At 53.9% G+C, this 20,591-nt stretch overlaps 6 protein-coding genes; 3 read left to right on the top strand and 3 right to left on the bottom strand.

The window, feature by feature from the left end:
* Positions 1-514: 514 nt before the first annotated feature.
* CHC_T00001062001 (hypothetical protein) lies at positions 515-1,226 on the top strand. The gene is made up of 2 exons (XM_005718526.1): positions 515-604; positions 705-1,226. The coding sequence occupies exons 1-2, from the start codon at positions 515-517 to the stop codon at positions 1,224-1,226; spliced, it is 612 nt and encodes a 203-aa protein (XP_005718583.1).
* An 85-nt stretch (positions 1,227-1,311) lies between these two features.
* Positions 1,312-4,128, bottom strand: CHC_T00001061001 (hypothetical protein). Its single transcript, XM_005718525.1, has one exon. It carries the CDS (start codon positions 4,126-4,128, stop codon positions 1,312-1,314), a length of 2,817 nt encoding a protein of 938 aa, XP_005718582.1.
* A 754-nt stretch (positions 4,129-4,882) lies between these two features.
* On the top strand, positions 4,883-7,704 carry CHC_T00008771001 (threonine--tRNA ligase, cytoplasmic). XM_005718524.1 is given in 4 exon segments: positions 4,883-5,095; positions 5,096-6,671; positions 6,741-7,138; positions 7,139-7,704. 2 exon segments carry the CDS (start codon positions 5,096-5,098, stop codon positions 7,136-7,138), a joined length of 1,974 nt encoding a protein of 657 aa, XP_005718581.1. The 5' UTR covers positions 4,883-5,095; the 3' UTR covers positions 7,139-7,704.
* Positions 7,705-8,083: 379 nt separating this feature from the next.
* On the bottom strand, positions 8,084-10,297 carry CHC_T00001060001 (hypothetical protein). XM_005718523.1 is given in 2 exon segments: positions 8,084-8,245; positions 8,246-10,297. 1 exon segment carries the CDS (start codon positions 10,295-10,297, stop codon positions 8,246-8,248), a length of 2,052 nt encoding a protein of 683 aa, XP_005718580.1. The 3' UTR covers positions 8,084-8,245.
* Positions 10,298-11,978: 1,681 nt separating this feature from the next.
* CHC_T00008686001 (DNA replication licensing factor MCM8) lies at positions 11,979-14,504 on the bottom strand. Its single transcript, XM_005718522.1, has 4 exons — positions 13,719-14,504; positions 13,470-13,673; positions 12,713-13,382; positions 11,979-12,613 (listed from the first exon to the last, which is right to left on the bottom strand). The coding sequence occupies exons 1-4, from the start codon at positions 14,502-14,504 to the stop codon at positions 11,979-11,981; spliced, it is 2,295 nt and encodes a 764-aa protein (XP_005718579.1).
* A 2,427-nt stretch (positions 14,505-16,931) lies between these two features.
* CHC_T00008307001 (3-hydroxyisobutyryl-CoA hydrolase) lies at positions 16,932-18,345 on the top strand. XM_005718521.1 is given in 2 exon segments: positions 16,932-18,278; positions 18,279-18,345. The coding sequence occupies 1 exon segment, from the start codon at positions 16,932-16,934 to the stop codon at positions 18,276-18,278; it is 1,347 nt and encodes a 448-aa protein (XP_005718578.1). The 3' UTR covers positions 18,279-18,345.
* Positions 18,346-20,591: the final 2,246 nt, after the last annotated feature.

Below are 20,591 nucleotides of genomic sequence, written 5' to 3'. Positions count from 1 at the left end.
GCATGGACTAACAACGAAATACTCCGACGTAAAACCACCTTCTCTGCTCTTATCCTTGAATAGCAATTCTCGTATTCGAAGAGCTAATGCTCCTCCTATGGATATTGAATAGACAACGACTCGAATATAGACTACTGGAGCGATACAGTATCACCGATCCCTCCACCCCCTTCGTTCTCTGTAACAGCCTTATGCCATCTACGTGGTGGGAAATGGTTTGTTATCGTGTTCTCTCTGCACAACCGCAACCCACACATCCACACGTGTACAACACTTCCACGTGGAATTTCCTTAAATTTCGACGCCGCCCTTTCAATACGTGTACAGCACCTCACGAGGCACGGGCACCTCACGAGGCACGGGCTCACCGTGATCCCGTTGGTCTACCACGCAACGATACCTCACATATCTATATTATTAGTGCACATAAAGTTTATATGCTCCTTCTGCTCATTTTAACGTTCGCGTCGAAACACTAACCAGCCCTTACTTCGACGCCAACCTGCTTCCCTTGATGAGCAAAGTGAAAAGAGTCACGGTCTACAGCGCCTCCACTGAAAACGTCCCGCCCAAGTTCAAACAACATGCCTACCGTCTCGGCCAGGTATGCACCGTCCCTCACCGAACCTCTTCATCCCAATTGCATCCCACACTAACATTCACCCCCCCCCCCCCCCCCCCTCTCCACTCCACTCAAGTAACAGCTCATGGCTGAGAACGGCTGGGTCCAGTGCAACGGTGGCGGAGACGTCGGTCTCATGGGCGCCAGCTCCCGCGGCGCACTAGATGCCGGTGGCGTGGTAGACTGCGTAATTCTCAAAATATTTGTCAACGGACCTAATCCTTTACCTTTTCGTACCGTCAAGGTAGCCACCACCATGGCCGACCGAAAGGCGGGCTTACGGGAAAATGCAGACGCTTTTGTCGCCTTGCCGGGCGGACTGGGCACCTTGGATGAACTGGCTGAGGTTCTGTGCGCGAGGCAGCTCTCGTTTCATCAACGCCCTATCGTACTGGTAAATACGGACGGCTATTTCGACGCGCTGTTGCAGTTTATACGAGAGGGGATTAGGCAAAATTTTGTCAGCGAGCACATTTTGACCGCCATGGGCGTTGCGGACGCTCCGGAACAAGCTATCGAGTTCATCAAGAACTATCGCCCTTTCAAAATTGACAAGACCCGCTTGGAGTCTACTGAAATGAACGCAGCGTCTGCAAACGAATGAGAGTATAGCCTGCGTCCGTCATCTTTTTCTGTTTTATCCAGCCGGTCTGTGCTCCTTCTCCAGTTTTATATGTTGGAACAATAATTTACCGTCCGCGGTAGTTACTTCGCGAGCGGTAGCTGTTCCGCTTCCTGCCGCTCCGTTGTCGACGCCCAGGGCCACCACGCTGCTCTTGCCTGTACGGTACCGCCATTTGCTGCATCGAGTGCGCAGATCCGTCGACGTACACGGCAGCATCGTAAGGCGCTGCTGGCATACCCTCAGGTCCCACACCAGTGTATTCATAACCTGGTGTCGAAACCTGGTACGGTGCAGCTCCGTACTCACCGTACACCCCTTGGTTTCCGTACACGCCTTCGCCGTACATGTTCGCATTGGATATACTATTGTATCCGATGGGTCCAACGTTCTGACCGCCTGGCTGTGCTGCGTAGGTTTGGCTACTGAAGCCTGGGTTCATTCCCGCGGCACCTGGTGGAAGACCCTCGTGAGCAACCGCCGAGGCGTTGTAATTGAATCCCTCTGCCTCAATTCTCGTCCGCTCGTTGCCTCGCTCGTGCGAAGATCGCCGTCGCTTTGCTAATCGAGGGTCCCTGTCACGGGATTCTCTCTCTCTTCCTTTTCGTTCACCTGAAGTCGTATCCCAATCTTGATTGTCCCGCTCCCGAGGATCTCGGCTTCTTGGTTCGCGACCTCGCCTTTGAGCGCGTCCCGAACCGATAGAAGTCTCCTCATTTTCTGCGCTCCCCCTTTTTTGTTCCATATCGCTATTGCTTTGCTTCCTTCTAGACGTGGTTTGTTTCCCTTCATCATCGGCTTTGGTCATAGAACTACGGAGAGGATGCAGGCCCCTTGCCTCCATATCCTCAATTACCTTTCTGCGCCGGAGCTGCAGCTTTATGTCACATTGCAGAATCGAACCAAGCGGCGTTGGAGAGGCCGAAGAATCGTCACGACGCCAATTAATTAGGGTATTAGATGCGTTAATGAATGCTTTTCGAACTCTGGACGCGGCATAGCCATTTCTCCCGAGTTCGTTCGTTTCGTCGTTTGGATCTTCGACACTGAACCGGAGCACTTCTGACGCTACAGTCTTGTACTTGTCAAATTTATCAAAGTAACATCCGTTGTCCTTGACACGGATACCGGCGAGACACAAGTTGAACATGCGACCGTAAAATTGGAAGAATGCCTGGAGTACGGCCCCCAAATTTGCCTTCGAGTTCGGGAAATTGTACTTCAGCATCTGTAGGTGAGATACCACGAACAGGAGAAGCGTATAAGAGCCAAGGCCCCCGCTGTATGTTTCGTTCAGATCCCGTTGTTGTAGGAAACACTTCACAATCATCAAAAGAGGACGCAAGGCTGGGTAGGTTTCCAAATACTTCTTGATCACCGGCACGTTCTTGGGTCCGTTGTTTCTCCCGATGCATATGTCACAATTCATACCACTCTTCCGGGCTATGATTTTGACCAAAGGGACTTTTGCCTTGATGATATGGACGCGACGCGCAAAACCAGTAACGTTCCGAATGGCCGCTGCTAGCTGTTCAAATTCGTCAAGTTCGCCCTTTTTCGGGGTATCCATGATACAGATATCAATATCACTTGTTGGCAAGTACAATCCAGTTGCATACGAGCCGAAGAGAGAGACGGTGCTCTCTGGCCATAGCTGCTTGATAATCGTCTCTACAGATTGCGCCATTTCACTTCGACATTGTTCTTCCTCCGCTGTCGGCGACACAAACTGCAAGAACTGCAGAATTTCGAAGTGCAAGGCTACAGATGAATCTCCAGAGTATAGAACATTCTGAGTTGGCTCCACGTCAAGAAGCCATGACGGCAACTCATCTCCATTCTTGTCCTTGAGAATAATCAAAGGTTCTGGAGAAGCCTCGTTTTCCGGGACGGCTCCTTCTTCGCCGTCCGGCTCGTTTTTTGACCTGCCCGCGATAGGAATATACTCTTCGTCGTTCTCCTCCTCTGTGGAAGCTTGGTCATCGTTCGATTTAGGACCCTTGCCATCTGAACCGAGATGGGCGCGCGCAGATTTGGCCTTTTTCTTAGGCGTGGGAGTAGTAAACAAGAGCTCGCGGATATTAGCGGCAGTCTCAGATTGCACAGTTTCGTCAGTATTCATGTCTTCGAATGAAACGGGAAAAGGAACCGGATTGAAATTCAGTGGACCAAAGGGCTTTGTCCGTTCATCTAGATCCAAACAATGTGATGGGGAGTCGTTTTCTGATTCATCTTCATTGGACGGTTGCTCAGGTGTAGCGGACTGCTCAACTTCCATGACGCTCTCTGTCTCATCGTCAGACAAAAGGCTTTTCAGAAATGCGCTCTTGTCGATCGTAGTCTCTTGATACTTCTTTGTAAGTGCCAATCGCTTTGTCTTTCGGGCCCTCTGGATGGGAGGGGATTGGGGCGGCTCATCCGTGATGGGCTCAATTTCGGAGTGGGGTGCTTCGCTCCGACCATTCGCATATATAGGCGGCGGCGCGATAGTGTCGGGCGGAGTAGATGGCTCCCCAGCCGATATAGGCGGTGGAGGTGAAGAGGTAGGATTCTCTGCTGAGATTTCTGACATGCCTCGGCGCTGTTGAAGGGCAGCCTGAACGTAACTCGCGCGAATCGCCTGCTTCTCATCAGGGGAAGGAAAACGTTTGTTGTTTGTGTCATGCTTCTTGCCGCCGAGATGTTGAGTGCAGTTAGACGAACCAGGCGGCACTCTGACTTGACACACGAAACAGTAGATATTTCCGAAGGGGTCAAGAATGAGATCGCCATTGGGATTCAAATCGGAAGGAACGTTTTCAGTCTTGACGGCGATGCCGGGGTTTGAAAAGACGATGGGGTAAATGTCGACCAAAGGCCGGCGTTGCTTGGAAGCAGCGGCCATAGGATGCGTCGCTGTATGTGAACACTGTCTGATGAAGCATTTGTCGCCAACGGGCTTTTCGGACAGGGCGACGACGGTGGGACCGGGATAGACGTGAGCTGGCTAATGCTGAGTGGTTCAGCGCGAAGAAAGTATGGCAGAAGATGGTAGCCCAAGATTGCAGAGCTGACGCTAACGAGGAAGCGTCCGACGTGCGTAGCGAACGAGAGGGGCAGGTTGGGAGCACAGAGATGTACCGAAGGAACTGGACTTTGTGTCTGTACTACCGGCCTCGTCGTCCGTTACGGCGAGGCGCTGGGTTTCTTCGGTAGCCCTCGAAGGTGCCGGAAGTTGTCGGGAGGGTCACAGTATCCGCGAAGAGACAACATGCGGCACGTTTTAGTAATTCTGAAAGTATGATACAGAAATAGTGTAAGCCACACGTGGAAGAGTGCGTTGTTGGATATTCATTGGGCTAATTGGATCACGTCATTGATGTCAAGAAAGAGCATTGACTTCCGTCGGTGGCATCGGTCCGCGTCGCCCTTTATTGCCACATCGACAGCTCACGCACCTTCGTACTAATAAGTCGCGACGCTATCCCGCCAGTGCGAAACGCCCTTCGAACCCTTTCATCCTTCCCACATTTCCCCTCATTTTGTCTTCCAGCTTCTTGCAGGCGAAAATAAACTCTTTTCTCTCCGTCAAATCAAGCCCCGTCGCATACTAGACTGGTATTGGTATCCTGGAGGCTGTCTCTTCTACAACCAACAAGATGACCAACCCCAGTGCCAAGGCGGGCGCTGGTGGCGACGAGAAGGGGGCGAAGGGTCCAGAATATATCGATCATCGCCTCGCAGTCTGGGATGCCGCTGTAGCCTCTCGGAAGGCGTCGGCAATGAGCATCGATACTGCTGAACAGAAACCTATCAAAATCACGCTCCCAGACGGCTCCGTCAAGGATGCCGTCGCTGGCCAGACATCTCCAATGGATGTCGCGATGTCCATTAGCGAGACGCTAGGCAGGAAAGCCCTTGTTGCTGTCGTCAACGGCTCCCAGTGGGACATGACTCGACCTTTTGAAGCGGATTCTACGTTAAAGATTTGTGACTTCAACACGGCGGAGGGAAAATCCGTTCTATGGCATTCCACTGCACATATGCTCGGTGAAGCCATGGAGTATAAGTACAAGGGTGAATTGTGCATTGGACCACCGCTCGAGGATGGTTTCTATTATGACATTCATCTACCCAATGATCAAAAGATTCACGAGTCGGACTTCGATGATTTGAACAAGCGCGTTGACAAGATTGCGAAACAGAAGCGCACGTTCGAGCGTCTCGAGCTGACCAAAGAGGAAGCCAAAGACATGTTTTCTTATAATCCTTTCAAGCTTGAAATCATCTCCGAACTTGCTGAGGACGCAACTATTACGGCATACCGCGATGGCCCTTTCATAGATCTTTGTCGTGGTCCTCACGTGCCCCAGAGCTCGCGCTCGAAAGCCATGATGTGCAAAGGAACCGGTCAGGCATACTGGCGTGCCAAATCCGAGAACCCCTCTTTGCAAAGAGTCTATGGTATCTCCTTTCCTGACAAAAAGCAACTGAAGGAGTACAAACACTTAATAGAGGAAGCTGCGAAACGCGATCATCGCCTCCTTGGCGTAAAGCAGGAGCTCATTATGTTCAGTCAGCTTTCCCCCGGCTGTCCATTCTTTCTACCTCACGGCCAGCGCATCTTCAATACTCTGCAGGAATTTATGAGGCAGCAGTACTGGATCCACGACTACATGGAGGTCCAGACACCCAACATGTTCGACTTCGATCTGTGGATTCAATCAGGGCACGCAGCCAACTACAAAGATAACATGTATTCTCTCGATGTCGAGGCCCGAGAATACGGGCTCAAGCCCATGAATTGTCCTAGCCATTGTCACATTTTCAAAGCACGTGCGAGATCGTATCGCGAGCTGCCGTTGCGACTAGCTGATTTCGGAGTCCTTCATAGAAATGAACTTTCCGGGACACTGGGAGGGCTGACGAGAGTGAGACGTTTCCAACAGGATGACGCTCATATTTTCTGCACAGAAGACCAAGTGAAAGAGGAAGTGAGCCGCTATTTGATATTCCTGAAGTCTGTATACGACAAATTCGGATTCGACTACGAGTTACATCTATCCACGAGGCCTGAGAAGTATCTTGGAACGGTATCTCTCTGGGACAAAGCCGAGAAAATGTTAACAGACGCTCTTGTGGAATTCACTGGGAAGGAATGCGGAGAGAAGGGTGGTTGGGAACTCAATGCCGGGGACGGTGCTTTTTACGGACCTAAAATCGACATTCAGCTATACGATGCTCTACGTCGGCGACACCAATGCGCCACATTGCAGCTGGATTTCCAACTTCCGCTTCGCTTCGATTTGCAGTATCAAGCCGGAAGTGCGCCAGCAGCTCATAAGGAAGAAGCAGCAGCTAACCCGAGTAGTAATGGTGTCGGCGAAGGAGCGGCAAAGGCGTCGGAATGCACATCTGACCCATCTGTACCGGCTTCGAGTGATTGCTGTGGAGGTGGGGACATTGAAACTGCAAAAGCTGAAGCACGGCAGGCACCTCCGGTGAAGGAAGGCTATGCCCGGCCGGTCATTCTTCACCGAGCCATTTTTGGTTCCTTTGAACGCTTCATAGGAATTTTGATCGAGCATTACGCTGGATTCTGGCCATTCTGGCTTTCACCAAGACAAGCGATTGTCGTCCCAGTTTCTGAGAAGTTCCTGGATTACGCCAAGAAGGTGCAAAGCGAGTTGAGGCAGGGTATGTTCCACGTTGAAATCGACACTAGTGACCGCACTCTCGGCAAGAAACTGGCGGAAGCCAGGAACAGTTACTACAATACAATTCTTGTTGTGGGAGAGCAGGAGCTTAATGACAGCACGGTAAATTTGCGCACTAGAGGTGTCGACAAAACGGAGGTATTGTCAGTACCAGCAGTTAGCGAGAAGTTTGAGCAGTGGCGCAAGGACTACCAATAAACCTAGCCCAGCTTATTGCGGACTAGATCCACATCCAGTGTTGTTCCATTGTCTCGATTGCTGTGGAGGTGGGGACATTGAAACTGCAAAAGCTGAAGCACGGCAGGCACCTCCGGTGAAGGAAGGCTATGCCCGGCCGGTCATTCTTCACCGAGCCATTTTTGGTTCCTTTGAACGCTTCATAGGAATTTTGATCGAGCATTACGCTGGATTCTGGCCATTCTGGCTTTCACCAAGACAAGCGATTGTCGTCCCAGTTTCTGAGAAGTTCCTGGATTACGCCAAGAAGGTGCAAAGCGAGTTGAGGCAGGGTATGTTCCACGTTGAAATCGACACTAGTGACCGCACTCTCGGCAAGAAACTGGCGGAAGCCAGGAACAGTTACTACAATACAATTCTTGTTGTGGGAGAGCAGGAGCTTAATGACAGCACGGTAAATTTGCGCACTAGAGGTGTCGACAAAACGGAGGTATTGTCAGTACCAGCAGTTAGCGAGAAGTTTGAGCAGTGGCGCAAGGACTACCAATAAACCTAGCCCAGCTTATTGCGGACTAGATCCACATCCAGTGTTGTTCCATTGTCTCGTTAGACTGCAGAGCGAGAAGAAATGCGTGAAGAACATCTGCTGTCGCATGCTTGCACAAGCGTATACCACTATTGAGAGCCCTATTCCTGTCTTAAGGCTAACGATGACATTATTCAACAAATCGGTTTCGTGAAGCCTTTTATGGCCTTGTTATGGAGCGTACTGTTCCCGCAATGAGTGCGCCTGATCAGCTTCGAAATGCACCACGAACAATCGAATTCCCTCAGTGTTCCCAAGATTTTCGTGTTCTGTTTGTTTTTGTCGTTGCAGAACTAGAGGTGGCTCTCAAAAGCACACAGATTTCTATTGAAACGAACTCCCGCGGTGCATCTGGGTTTGCCAACCTGGAATACTATAGCTTTTGGACTGGATTTATTTGCATTGAGAAGGCTTGGAATGCGCTCCATTTTTGCTCATCTATCCCGCAGATGTTACCAGAGAACGCAACACAGCTGATTAGCGTACAATCAGGTCGGACCCCTGGATTACAAATACTACATGCATTTTTACTCGAGCTGGATTTAGATGGATACTACTAGGGAATTTAGCGCCGACCCATGTACTTGCAGGAGGTGATCCGCAAGACGAGTGATAGTGCGACTAAGCTTCTTCACACGCTCTTCAATGCCTTCCAGTCCCGGTGGCAAAACTACATCGCTCGAGATCGGTATCCTCGCGGAACCCTGAACCCTTTGCGCCCGTAAACTGTAGCCGAGCAACGCATGTTCCATTCGTTCCATCATCAGCGTGAGAGTCTTGTCACTTGGTCTCGTTGCATTTTCCACTATCCCTTCAAGTAGCTCTCGCTCGCCATTGCGGACGTTTATATTATTTCTTGACAATGAAGACGAAACACCGGCCATAAAGGCATTCTGAATATCTCTCAGCGTCGGGCTCTCAGACTCAAGAACTACCACAACTTTTGCAACCGCGTCATTGCTCCTTGGAGCGCCCTTCGAGGAGATAAATTGTTTTGCGATGTTATCCAAACTGGCAAGGAGAGCGCACCCCTGAAAATCATTCTGCATTCGAACGATTCTTTGTTGGTCTAGGCGCATAAACTCGGGAAGCTCTTCTGGGCTGCACCCTGTGGATTTCATTATCAGGCGAATAATACCTCGAATAATTACCTCCTTCAATGGAAGCGGTGCGGAGGGGCTAACGTCTTGTACGTCAGATGTGTTGTTGTTGTTAGTGACAGATACCACTACTTCTGAGAACAGATTTCTTGTTTGCGGAAACGAGGACGGAACCTCTCCCGACATCACATGCCCTTGGAAACTGGATCGTTCCCATGCGGCGCCGTATTGTTGCACTACTGGCGCGACCCTTTGAATGCGAAACGTAACAATTGAGTGGTGAATTTTCTCGACAAGATCTGTCATCTGCCTGAGAGTGTCAACCACAACAGAAGCAAGCGCCTCGCCAGCAGATTGGAGCTTCAAGATCGTATCATTAACCCACTCCCGTAGAGGTTCATCGAAGGCCTCAGCCTGGCATTTTTCCAATGCTGCGGCCACACGGCAAACCAATTGAATTGCGAAATCGCCGTTCAATTCGTCTGTCACTTCGTCGTTTTCGATTACAAAACACCCCTCTATCATAGAATTCAACATGTTAGAGAGATGCAACAAACGACGTGCCAGTTCATTCTTTTCCGGGGGAGACTTTGATAGCTCGATTTGCAATCTTCTCCAAGCGTCTTCAGGTACTGGTGGAGAAGACTGAATCTTGGCCAGCAAGCCGGGCAAGTCAATCATGATTTCGTGTATAACTCGCTCATCCGTAATCTGTCGCGACGCGGCAAGGGCAGCTTGGAGGCGTCTTAGTCCGCGGGGTCCCGCAAACTTGTCGACGGCTTCTTTGATCATTTCTTGCTTCCGGGAGATTTGCTCCCCCCAGATAGTTTGTTCCTGCTGCCGTGCGGATGCAGCAGAGCTAGAACCACCAAGGCTTGTTCGCATACGCTCTTGGCTTTTCGCGTCGTTGAAACCTCGAGTCACGGTATTCTGCAGAGCTTGTGTCGCCACTGCGTCCTCAATCATAGCGCGCAGGAGAACTTCTGCATCATTCTTCTTCCATTTCGTAAAAGCTCGGCGCCATTGGAGCCATGCATTGGCAACTGCCCCAAGCGTGCCAACATGAAGGCACAGGAGCATGCGACGAGCTGTGTAGACCGCCCAACTATCGACAGAGACAACATCGGCGGTGGGATTTGAAGGTCGAACTTTCTCTTCCATAACTGCCTCTGGGTGCAGGGATACAACAATGGAGCTCAACAGGACGCGTCTTTCCATCTGCTCCCTCATGGTATCCTTGCGTGTCACTAACCGGTTCTTGTTTCGCATGCCCAGCGCCTGGAAGACGAGGTCAACAGACTTCTGGGCCTCCGGGGTTTCAAGACGACTCGTGCATTCGTCAAAACCAAGCGAACTCAGAGTCTCCCCGAGAACGCCGGCATGGGCCATTGCCTGGCGTGCTTTGCTCAACAGATAATATCCAGAAATCTTCCCCGCGGCGCGTCTCACCTCCCTTTCCCCCTTTCCATGCGCATACCCAAATGCATGCTTCATTTCCTCATCAGAATCCAGATTCTTCATCTTCGGAAAGCTCCGCGCCATCGACTCCGACAAGCACGTCCTTGCGCCAAACACAGACTGCGGTGAACCCTCCGTCGTGTCCTCCCCCTTCTCCTCACTGCACTGCAGCGAAACCGGCTCCATCGCTTCCGGCGAGCCTCCGCATTCCCCAGTAGCAGGGCTCAACTCTCTGGCGGGGACTATGGGCACGCCCCTCGGCGGGGAAAACCTGGCGGCCCTCTCCCTCCTCTCACACAGCAGCCTCCCCCTCCGCTGCTCCGCTTCGGACCTGGCCCTTCTGGCGGCCTGTGCGGTCTCGATCTTCCTCCTCGCGGAGCCCTCTCTGAGGACGCGAGCGCGCCTCGCGCGCGCTTTCGCCATATGCTGGACGCGGCTGTGGAGGAGCTGCGAGCGGCGTTGCGCGGCGCTGTGCTGCGCGGCGCAGAGGCGAGCGTGGCGCGCAGCGGAGGCTTGGCGACGCGTCTCTTTGACATCGTGCGCGACTGTGAGAACGTGATCGACGTGGTGGCGGCACTTGTCCCGCGTCTGGGCTAGGGTGGCGTCGCGCGAGGCCGAGGCGTGTTGCACGCGCGACTGCCAAGGCGGCGACGGCTTGGCGCGTCGCAACAGGCGCGGCGGCGGGGGGGAGGGGGGGGCGTCCGTGGGGAGGAATTCGTGCGCAGGGATTTCGAGACGGACGGGAGGGGGGGCGTCGGTGGTAGGAATGTTGAGCGGCATTTGGGTGCACCGGAGGAAGGTTTCCGTCCAGGTGCGGAGGTGAGGGCGTTTCTGGGAAGGCTAGATTTGAGGAGCGAAGAGTAGGAAAGGCAGGTTGGTACGGTGTAAAAGATGGTGAGGACTTTGGGTGGTAGCGGGGTGAGAGAAGCTGGTGGGCGGGGTTGAAATAGACGAGGAGTGGGGATGACTCAAGATGTGGAGGGAGAGGGCTCAGAAGCAATTGGCGGAGAGTACGTGCGGTGTTGCGGTAGAGAGGGGACGAGTGCAGCAGCAGCGGGGCACAGCTTCGCCCCCTTGCATTCTGCTGCGCATGCGGCGAGGTTGTGGGAAGGAAGAAAAAGGCAGCCGCCGACACTACTGAATGCGTTCGTGGAATGGAGAGAAATGATACTGTACGAGCAGATGTAACCGTCAGATGCGATGGGGGCAACCGTCCAATGAGTTTGCACCATAGGAGCAGACTTGATCACCATCTGCCTCACGGCTGCCCGCTGATTGGTCGAGGAAAAGACCAGACTCAAGTTGCGCTTGCACCAATGTGATTCGTTGCAACAGGAGAACCCAGTCACGTTATCACAAGTGCACGAAACGGTCGCTCGTCCAAGTCCCACTTCCCTCCGCCACAATAACACCGTTGCCACAATCTCTTCGATCTCCGCCACGTCCTCCGCCACGTCCTCATCCACAGACCGCACCACCATCAGCACATCTACATCCGCGCTTACCCCCGATTTGTACAAATCTACAGTTTGTCCGAGCTGCAATGACCTGGAGTTCCTCTCCTATCCCCTCCGTCCTGTTACGTCCTACACACCTCCTTCCACCAACGTACGGGACACCTCACGGCGATCGACAGCATCATTCCGCATCTCCCGTACAGACAACTTGCTCAGGAGGCCCTCAGATGATGTTTGCATCTAAACGAAAAACCCCATCCTCATCCGTATCCCTCATCTGCAAAAGACGACCCTTGCAGCTCCCATTTCCCACCCCTCTTCTTCATTAAGTACCCCTGATGATTCACCGTCTCTACGAGCGTCTGGAACCGCTCCCCGCTTATTCCGATACTCTCCGCCACGCCCCGAAGCATCTTCCTACTAAACATCGCGCTCCTCCCTCTCTTCGCCTCGGCATGCATCGCGCTGACAAACCGTCTCGCATCGCGACTCCTGCTCATCCCGCTGGCCCTGCCGAGGTCGAGCGTCCCGCTCTCGTCCGTCAGCGTTTCGATCATCGATTCGCGCATGACTTCGATTACGTCCCGCGCGTCCTGCGCCGTCACCACCGTGCGCATCACGGCTCGCGCTCGCGCTTCGCCTAGCCGAACTAGACTTTCCAGCTGCCGCGTTGTGATCGGCGTCGTGTCGATCGACTGCTCGTGCGTGCTCTTGCGCAGCTGCAGGTAGAATTCTTGGAACTCTCGCTTGGCGCCTTCGGAAAGCGCGGGATGTACGTGCGCTCTCGCGTAGGCGATGTACTGACGGAAGAGACGCGGGGGTAACGGGTCCGACACTCGCATCGATCGCAGCCGGTTTTGTAGCGATGTATGAGTCTCCCCTTCCAGGTCTGATTCTAACTCGTCAATATTTGTCGTCGCCGAAGTAGTGCCCGAGCTTTCCCTCTGACGCTGATCGTTCGGGAAAGACTTTCTCCACCCCTGCCCAGCCGGACGGTTGGAAGAACGCATGCCGAACATTTTCATCACATGTTCCGAGATGAACTGGTCCCTCGCATGGTCTGCCTTGTCCATTAAGATAAATACGATGTCGAATCGCGACAGCAAAGGAAGTGCGATTTTCAGGTTTTCGCACACAGTCCGTGAGCGATCGTAATGCCCGCCAACGGGGTTTGCCGCAGCCACCACAGTCGTGCGAGCGCTCAAGTTGCATAGCAACCCAGCCTTCGCGACGCTCACGCTTTGCTGTTCCATTGCTTCCAACAAAGCACCGTGCTCTGCCCCCATTTTATCGAATTCATCAATGCAACAAACTCCACGGTCGCCCAGTACAAGTGCCCCAGCCTCCAGTGCGAAATCCCCGCCTGCCTCTCGTACAACAGTCACAGTCAGGCCTGCTGTCGTGGTCGTATTCCCACATACGTAAACACCGCGGGGAGCTATGTTCGAGATGGCCTTTAGCATTTGCGACTTGCCCAGACCCGGGTCTCCAACAACAAGGCAGTGGATATCGCGGCGAATAGCAATAGGCTTTGAAGTAGAAGACGGACCTATACGCTCCTTGGGAGAGCCCCCGAACAAGGACAACAGAAGTCCAGCCTTCACAATTTCGTGACCATAGATGGACGGAACCGCAGAATGAACAAGGAAGCCAAAAGGATCTTTCTCGCGGACAACTTCGCGAATGACTCTATGGATCGCAACCGTCTCCGACTCTTCGAAATAGCGTCCAACCGGGGTGGCCGACGCTACCGCAGAGGCATTTCTGTTTCGGCTTGTGCTTGTAGAGTTCGCCTCGAGATACATGTAGTACAGACACTTGGCCTTGTTACCCCCTCCATTCTCCACCGCTGACACTCTAACGGTGCCGCAAACGGTGACAATATCGCCCGGAATACACGTATCGATGAGATCTGAAAACAGCTCGGCGTCAATAGTCCTCGGCATGCGCCCCTCCTCTCTGAATGACAAATCGTTATTCATCTCCTGCAACTCCTGGACACGGATCTTCTGCCAGTCCACCGTTTCTGCCGTCTCCCTCAACGGAGCAAACATCTTCGAGCGGCACTTGTCGGTGGGACACTTGTACGGCACGCTGTACTTATAATCCACAAACGACCTGAACTGGTTCTCCCCGCACTTTGCGCACTCAAACTGCATGGAAACCAGCTGCTGGCGAATGTTGGAGACCCTGACAACGGTGCCCTTAATTGTGACAAACTTGCCGACCGAGTTGCCGCGGAGGCTCTTCATGGCTGTGACCGGGGCAAAGTTGTACACCCTCGGCCAGAGGCGATTCTCCCTAGAGATATTCAAGTCTTGCATACCGGGAAACCTCTGGTCGTTTGCGGCGCCCGCCAGGCGTTCGACAGCGCGACAGGCGGCCAAGCCGATGGAGGCGAGCGAGTCGTCGGGGGCGTCAGGGATGGCAGCGGCTATGCCGCGCAGAACGGGCGGCGAGGAGCGGTGCGCGAGGTGGTGGAAGTCCAGAGGGAGTGTAAAGGTGTCGCACGGGATGGAGGTGAGCAGGCGGTGGCCCGGCGGGGAGGCGAAGAAGGCAAGGAGCGTGCGCACGGCCTTTGCGCGGCCGGCGCAGGCAGGGTCGTTTTCAGCGGCGTCAGGGAAGAAGACGGACCAGCCCAGCGGCGAACTCCATGTGGTGCCGGTGGGGGGCGCGCAGGGCGCAGGGGATGCAGGAGGTGGGGAGGGCGGAAGGACTTGCGCGCCGGCGGGGCCGCCGTCGAAGACGTCTTCGTCAGAGTCGGACGGGGTGCGGGGCGGCGTCATTGGGGAGGTGGAGGGCAGGGCGGCGTGGAGGGCATAGCTCCGACGCGTCGCTTAATGGGGTTGCCGGGGGTACGACCGGGAGAAAGGATGGTGATCCAGTCGGGGTGGTGGTTGCATGGGTTTACGTTTTGGCGCGAAAGAAAACAATTGATGCTCTACAGCACGGACAAGGCTATGCCAGCAATGTTGGGCCGCTCTGAAGAGCCAGGGTTCAACACGTGTCTCGTCCGACAATGAGGACGTGGCATGCACTGTGAAAGCTGAAGACCGTACCCTCCTTCGTCGCTATGAACTTGACCCTTGCTTAGAAGGAAGCCATTCCGCATCTACAACACTACAAGAACCCTTTACAAAGAGCACCTTCGACTGACTGTCTCCTAAATCTACCCGTAATCTAATCCTCCCTCAAGGCTCCGTGCTCGCGAGCAGCGACAAAGCACCCAACCTCACGCCCTCACGCGGCGTCACGCGACCGGCGCGTTTCCCAAATGCCGAAGGAACAAAGCGACGCCCGTGCCGAACGCGGCGAAGACAAGAAAGAACGCGGCGACCTTAGTCCTCTCGGTCCACGACACAGGGCAATGCATAGCGAAGTCGGTGCGGGGCTTTGCGTACACGAGCGGCTGGACGTTCAAAAACGGCAAGCCCTTCCTCTCGCCGGGGACGAATCCGAGATAGCGCACGTCCGGCGCGCGCAGGCGGCGGAAGCCTTCCTCCTTCTCGCGGTCGGTGGCGCGCGCGGCGAAGACGGGGTCGAGCCGCGCGCAGTGCGCGGCGACGCGGCGCGCCTGCTGCTGGCGCTGCCGCTCGGTTGGCGGCTCCGTGCCCGCGTCGCTGCCGGCTTGGTAGAAGGCCATCGTGCCGCCCTCTAGGTCTTCGTAGAAGGAGCTGCTCTCGAACGTCGACGCCGCGCCCGGGGAGTCGCTCGTGAACGTGGATGTTGTTGTTGTTGTCGTCGTCGTCGTCCGGCGGCTGTCCAGGGTCGAAGCACTGCGGTCGTAGCCGCGCTCCGTGATCGCGTCCTCGTCAGAGGAGGACGACATGGCGGCGGAGGACGATGGGCGGGAGGAGCGGGGATAGGTGGGGTGAGTGTTGGTAGAGGGCGTCAGGGGCAGGTCGGTGAACGACCGGCTAGTAGGCCTTTTTCGAGGGGAGGTTTCGATGTCTACAGTATGGGGTGATTGTGTTTACAGCAAGTTCAGGCATGGGAGCGGGAGCACGGCCAATCAGCGTGGGTGGGCCAGTGGGGATGTACATTGTGCGTACTGTACTTGTGCATAGTCACACGCGTGTGGAATTATTTTTTGCTATTGATACTCCGGAGACCTCCAATGGAAGACTCCGGAAATCACAAATTTTTACACCGAGATGCAGCCTGCTGTGTACCCTTCCCGTAAGGAGTAATTCCGGACAGGCTCTTTACCATCATTTCCTGCCGTAGATATCAATAGCTGATGTGAACACCCTCTTTGCCCATCAACACTCAGAGTGTTGATGCTCTGACTAATGCCCCCCTCAAATGCCGGACCAACACGATCCTTCCCTGTTTTCTTTGCTCGTTTCAAAAATTATTCAGCCTTTCCTTTTGCTCTCTGTTGTCCCTTCGCTGCCGTAGCTTCCTCTCTTTGCTGCTTTTGAAGACGTTTAAGAGCATCACGTCTTGCTTTTTCCTCCTTTTTGTTCTTCCTATTGACGGCAACAAGGGTTAGTCTTTCTTGCTTTCCAACTTTAACAAGAGCTCTCTCTTTTTCAGTGCGTGCTTTGCTTTGCTCCTTTTCAATACCTTGTTGTTCTAGTCTGAGGTCCTTCTGTTTTCTTGCCTCCACTGACTCGGTCGTGGTCAAGCACTGTGTGGGGACGCCACAGTAAAGAGCCTCATTTTTTGGAAGGCTGCTGCTGGGTTGGGACAAGACGTTGTTCCTGGCGTCTCTGCGCTTTTTTTTTTTTTCTAAGCGATTGTCGGCGCATAGATTGTGTCATGCTTGCTGCTGTATGAGAGACATTGCTACACAGCGCAGTTGTTTGCGCTAACAGTCGATGAACGATAGCGTTGTCGCAAGTTAGCTTCGCCGAAAATATCCACTCGTTAAAAAAAATCTCGACTACCCTATCCCGATGTAGGCGTATGCGAGAAGGTGAAACGCGTCCCACCTTCTCATGTTCACCCTCACAACAGTACAAATGCCTTATCAAGATCACAACTCTTACCCTCCTTTAGAAACGACAAATTTGCCTTAAACACGTGAGCTATATCTGCTCACGCCCATGAACAATGTGAATGAGTCTTGGAGCGCCATTGCAACGAGAGGGGTGAGTGCATCTCTCTCTTGTGCCGTCCTGCTTGTATCCGTGCTGGAACAGGTTGCTTTACTGGACATCTTAAAATTCAATTGAAGGAGGCAGCCAATCAATCCTACTGCTACAACCATGCGGCCCGTCTTCAAAAATCTCGAGTACTGCTCCTCTCAGCCCGACATGTCCATGCTCCACCGTCTCCCCCTACTCGTCCGCCGCCTGCCACCCACTATGCCGTCCTCACCGCGCACGGTCTGCACGTCGTCCCTGCAGCTAACGCACGGGGTCGCATCCACGGGCCTGCTCGTCCCGGACTCGTCTCTGCTGCACCCAGTGCTAGAGCAATGGGTGCCGCCCAACATCTCGACTCGCACGCTGCTTCTAAACCGCCCGCGCGCGCTGCACGCGCTGTCCGAACCGATGTGCTCCGCGCTTCACGCCCGTCTGCACACTCTCGCAAACCTGGGCACGCGCTGCGTCGTCCTCGCCGCGCACGGCACCCCCGCACGCGCCTTCTGCGCGGGCGGCGACGTCAGGGCCGTGTATGACCATGGAGCTGCCGGCCGCTTCGAGGACGGCGATGACCTGTTTCGCATAGAGTTTCGCATGAACTCCCTCCTAGCACGCATGCGCCCGGCCGCCGTCGCCATACTGGATGGAATCGTCATGGGCGGCGGTGCGGGCCTCTCGGTCCACGGCAAGTATCGCGTGGCCACAAGCAATACAGTCTTTGCTATGCCCGAATGCGCAATTGCCCTATCCCCGGACGTTGGCGCGAGTTACTTTCTGAGCAGACTCGAACAACCGGGGCTCGGCATGTATCTCGCGCTCACGGGCGCTCGCTTGAAGGGGGGCCAGGTGAAGGAAGCGGGCCTTGCCACGCATTTTGTGTCGCCGGAGGGTGTTCACGAACTCATCTCCAGGCTACAGGCTTCGGAGCTGCCGGACGAAGCCGCTATTGGCGCTGTGCTGAAGGAATTTGAGGTGGACACCGGCCCCGACGGTCAGCTTGACGGGTTGGACGTGATTCGCCGGAGCTTTACGAGAGATTCTGTGGCATCCATTTTGGGTGCACTAAATGACATTGTAAAGGATGGAACAGAGCAAGAATCTACGTTTGCGAGTTCGACTGTGGCCCTCATTCGCAAGCAATGTCCGACATCACTCAAGATCGCGTTCCAGGCGCAGACGCGAGGGGCGAGCCTGAGCGTTGACGATTGCCTCAGGATGGAGTTTCGGATAGTCACGAGATGTCTGCGGCGAGATGATTTCTATACGGGTGTCAAGTCCGCGCTTGTCACCAAGGACCGCAATCCAATATGGAACCCTGCCAACATTGACGATGTGTCCGACGAGGCCGTGGAGAAATTCTTCGACCCACTTGAAAACGATTTGCGGATACTTGAGCTTGAGCTGGGCGAAGCTCAGAGCGAAGAGGTAGCAAAACCTTTCAGACCGCGGTTAAATTCGCGCTTGTAAGGTTACGAGAGTCGCATGTTCATTATTATATAAAGGCCGAACTACCGACCGCAGGAGTTGCCAAAAATGCCCAACAGCGTGCTTTCCGAATATCGTTCGAAAATGGAGACTTGGGAGCAACGAGGCTGGTTCATACGTAGAGTTCTTGATACTGCGTTTGCAGTTTCTGATGAGGTATGCTGCGCTGCTTCACCTGTTTGTCTGATACACCTTGGAGAACAAGTGCTGCTCATACGTCTGTCATGGATGCATTTGCTTATCAGCGAGTACTGCTCCCGTATCAGCGCCATGAGTTCATGAACCCGCACGGCCATTGGATTCGAAAGGCACACCTGAATAGCGGGCGGGTCCTGTAGAGCCCGGATATGCCACCCTGCATCCTGGAGGACTGCTTGGAGCTTACCGACCAAGTCCGGGTTTTTAGTCACAGTGAACACAATGACATTCAGCCATGTATCTCCGACCAGCTCTAAACCAGGAGTGTCTCGAATGCCATCCCGAAGTAGTATCGAAGCATCTACCACACTGGTGATCTCACGCATTGCATGCGTTTGAAGAACCATTGTGAGCCGGGGGCTGGCGCCTGCAGTGAGATATACAGTCACGATTCTCGTGCAACAGTTAGATCGGCACCGCGTGTCTTGAGAAGGAGGAGCTAAAGTTAACTTGCATCTAACTTTTTGCGAGGAGGCAAGCTCTTAATGAAACGGTGTGATTTCCCATTTTTAAAGGGGAGATAGGAATCGTGACGCCGTCCTGCATTTCAGGCCTTGCAAAGAAATTGCATTGGTTCTAATTCTATACTTCTTCATTTTAATGACGCATCTGCTTCATCAGGGCATTCTACGACCGTAATTTACTGCAGCGTCGCAAATTCTGGCGCGAAGAATATTTCTGTGATGTCCTTTCGATAACTGCTACTGTTCTGGGTTTTGAACTTCATTCGTGCAAATAGTTCGCGGATAATTAAGGAGGTTCAGCACAGAGATAAGCGCCAGGCCTCATGGAGGTGCTTGGGTAGGATGGGTAGGAATGTGAAGCTCTAGGTCGCAGCCCTTCAGTCTTCCATAGGATGAATGCAGTAGCCTCGCGATGTTGCAACCGGAGGGGTAAGAATCCTCAAGTGACCAGTTTTTTTTTTTTTTTCTCAGCAGAGCCAGCCCGGCTCTTCCGCTCCATGAAAAGGCTCGCGAAACAAGCGGCTCCGGCAAGAGCTGCGACGATTTTCGCGAGGGGAGGTCTGGCCGGCAGTGAAAAGCAAAAATGACGGGGAAAATAGACTTCTATTTACTGCATAATGCGAGCTTTGACATACTGCCGTGAGCAAAGCGAAAAATGTCGGCTGAAGGGCCTGGGACTGGTAGTTAGGAGGACGCTTTCTGCCACACAAAATTGTGGTACATGGCGTATCCTTGGTAGCAGAGATTGTGATTGATACGCCGCAAGGGCTGCCAGCACAGCCACTCTAATCTTATGCCTTCGGTTTGGTTCTGATGGTGCAGTCACCGTGGACCATAGTGCGGCAGGCCAACCGCCAGTTGTCCGGCTTTCCTTGCAGCAAATGCTCTTCCTTAGGGGTGCGTCCGTTGGTTGAGTAGACGCCGTCCTCGACGGAAATGAGGCAGGTTCCGCACTGGCCACCGCCACCGCAATTTCTGAGCTTGCCGCCGAGCGTGTACAGGTCAACCTTAGCTTCCAGTAAAGCCCTGCGGACGTCCGTGTCGTGGTCGATCTCGACGAGGGTGCAGCGGTCCTTCTGCATGACCTTGATCGTGTAGGTCTTCGGCTCCTGCGTGACGCCGAAGGCAGATGTCGATGTTCGGGAGCCAAGGACGGCGACCGGGGTGCTGCTAGAATGCTTGGGTCGGCGGGATGAGACGGACGAGGACAAGTGCGGTTGGACAGTCAGCGAGGCTCCGGAGAAGGGTGTGGTGAACGCGGGAGTCGTCATCGTATCGAGTGGATGGCTGTGTGTTGGGATGGTGTGAGATGTGTGAAGGATGTGAAAATGATGGTGGTGGAGTGTGTTGAGTGGGGTGGGTGCGGGAGCGAGCGTGTCACGAGGGTGGGAGAAGGGGGTGGGGAACAAGTGGGGCAGAGGTGCGAACGACTAAATCCTTTTTAACGCGCGCATAAATCGCTTTGCGCAACAGGGTGTTGGGATTTTTACGCGAAGGTGGTGAACTGGGGCCAGACGTGGTGACTGGCGGCCAAACGGGGGGTCCGCGCGACTGGCGTCTCCAGCCTTCCCGAATAAATCCTGCGGACGAAAAGACACCAAGTTGATGACTTCCCTGCCATATTCAGGATCCT

This window comes from Chondrus crispus, genomic scaffold (assembly GCF_000350225.1).
Source record: "Chondrus crispus Stackhouse genomic scaffold, scaffold_393, whole genome shotgun sequence".
Taxonomy (NCBI): domain Eukaryota; phylum Rhodophyta; class Florideophyceae; order Gigartinales; family Gigartinaceae; genus Chondrus; species Chondrus crispus.
This window is presented reverse-complemented; position numbering and strand designations above follow the sequence as displayed.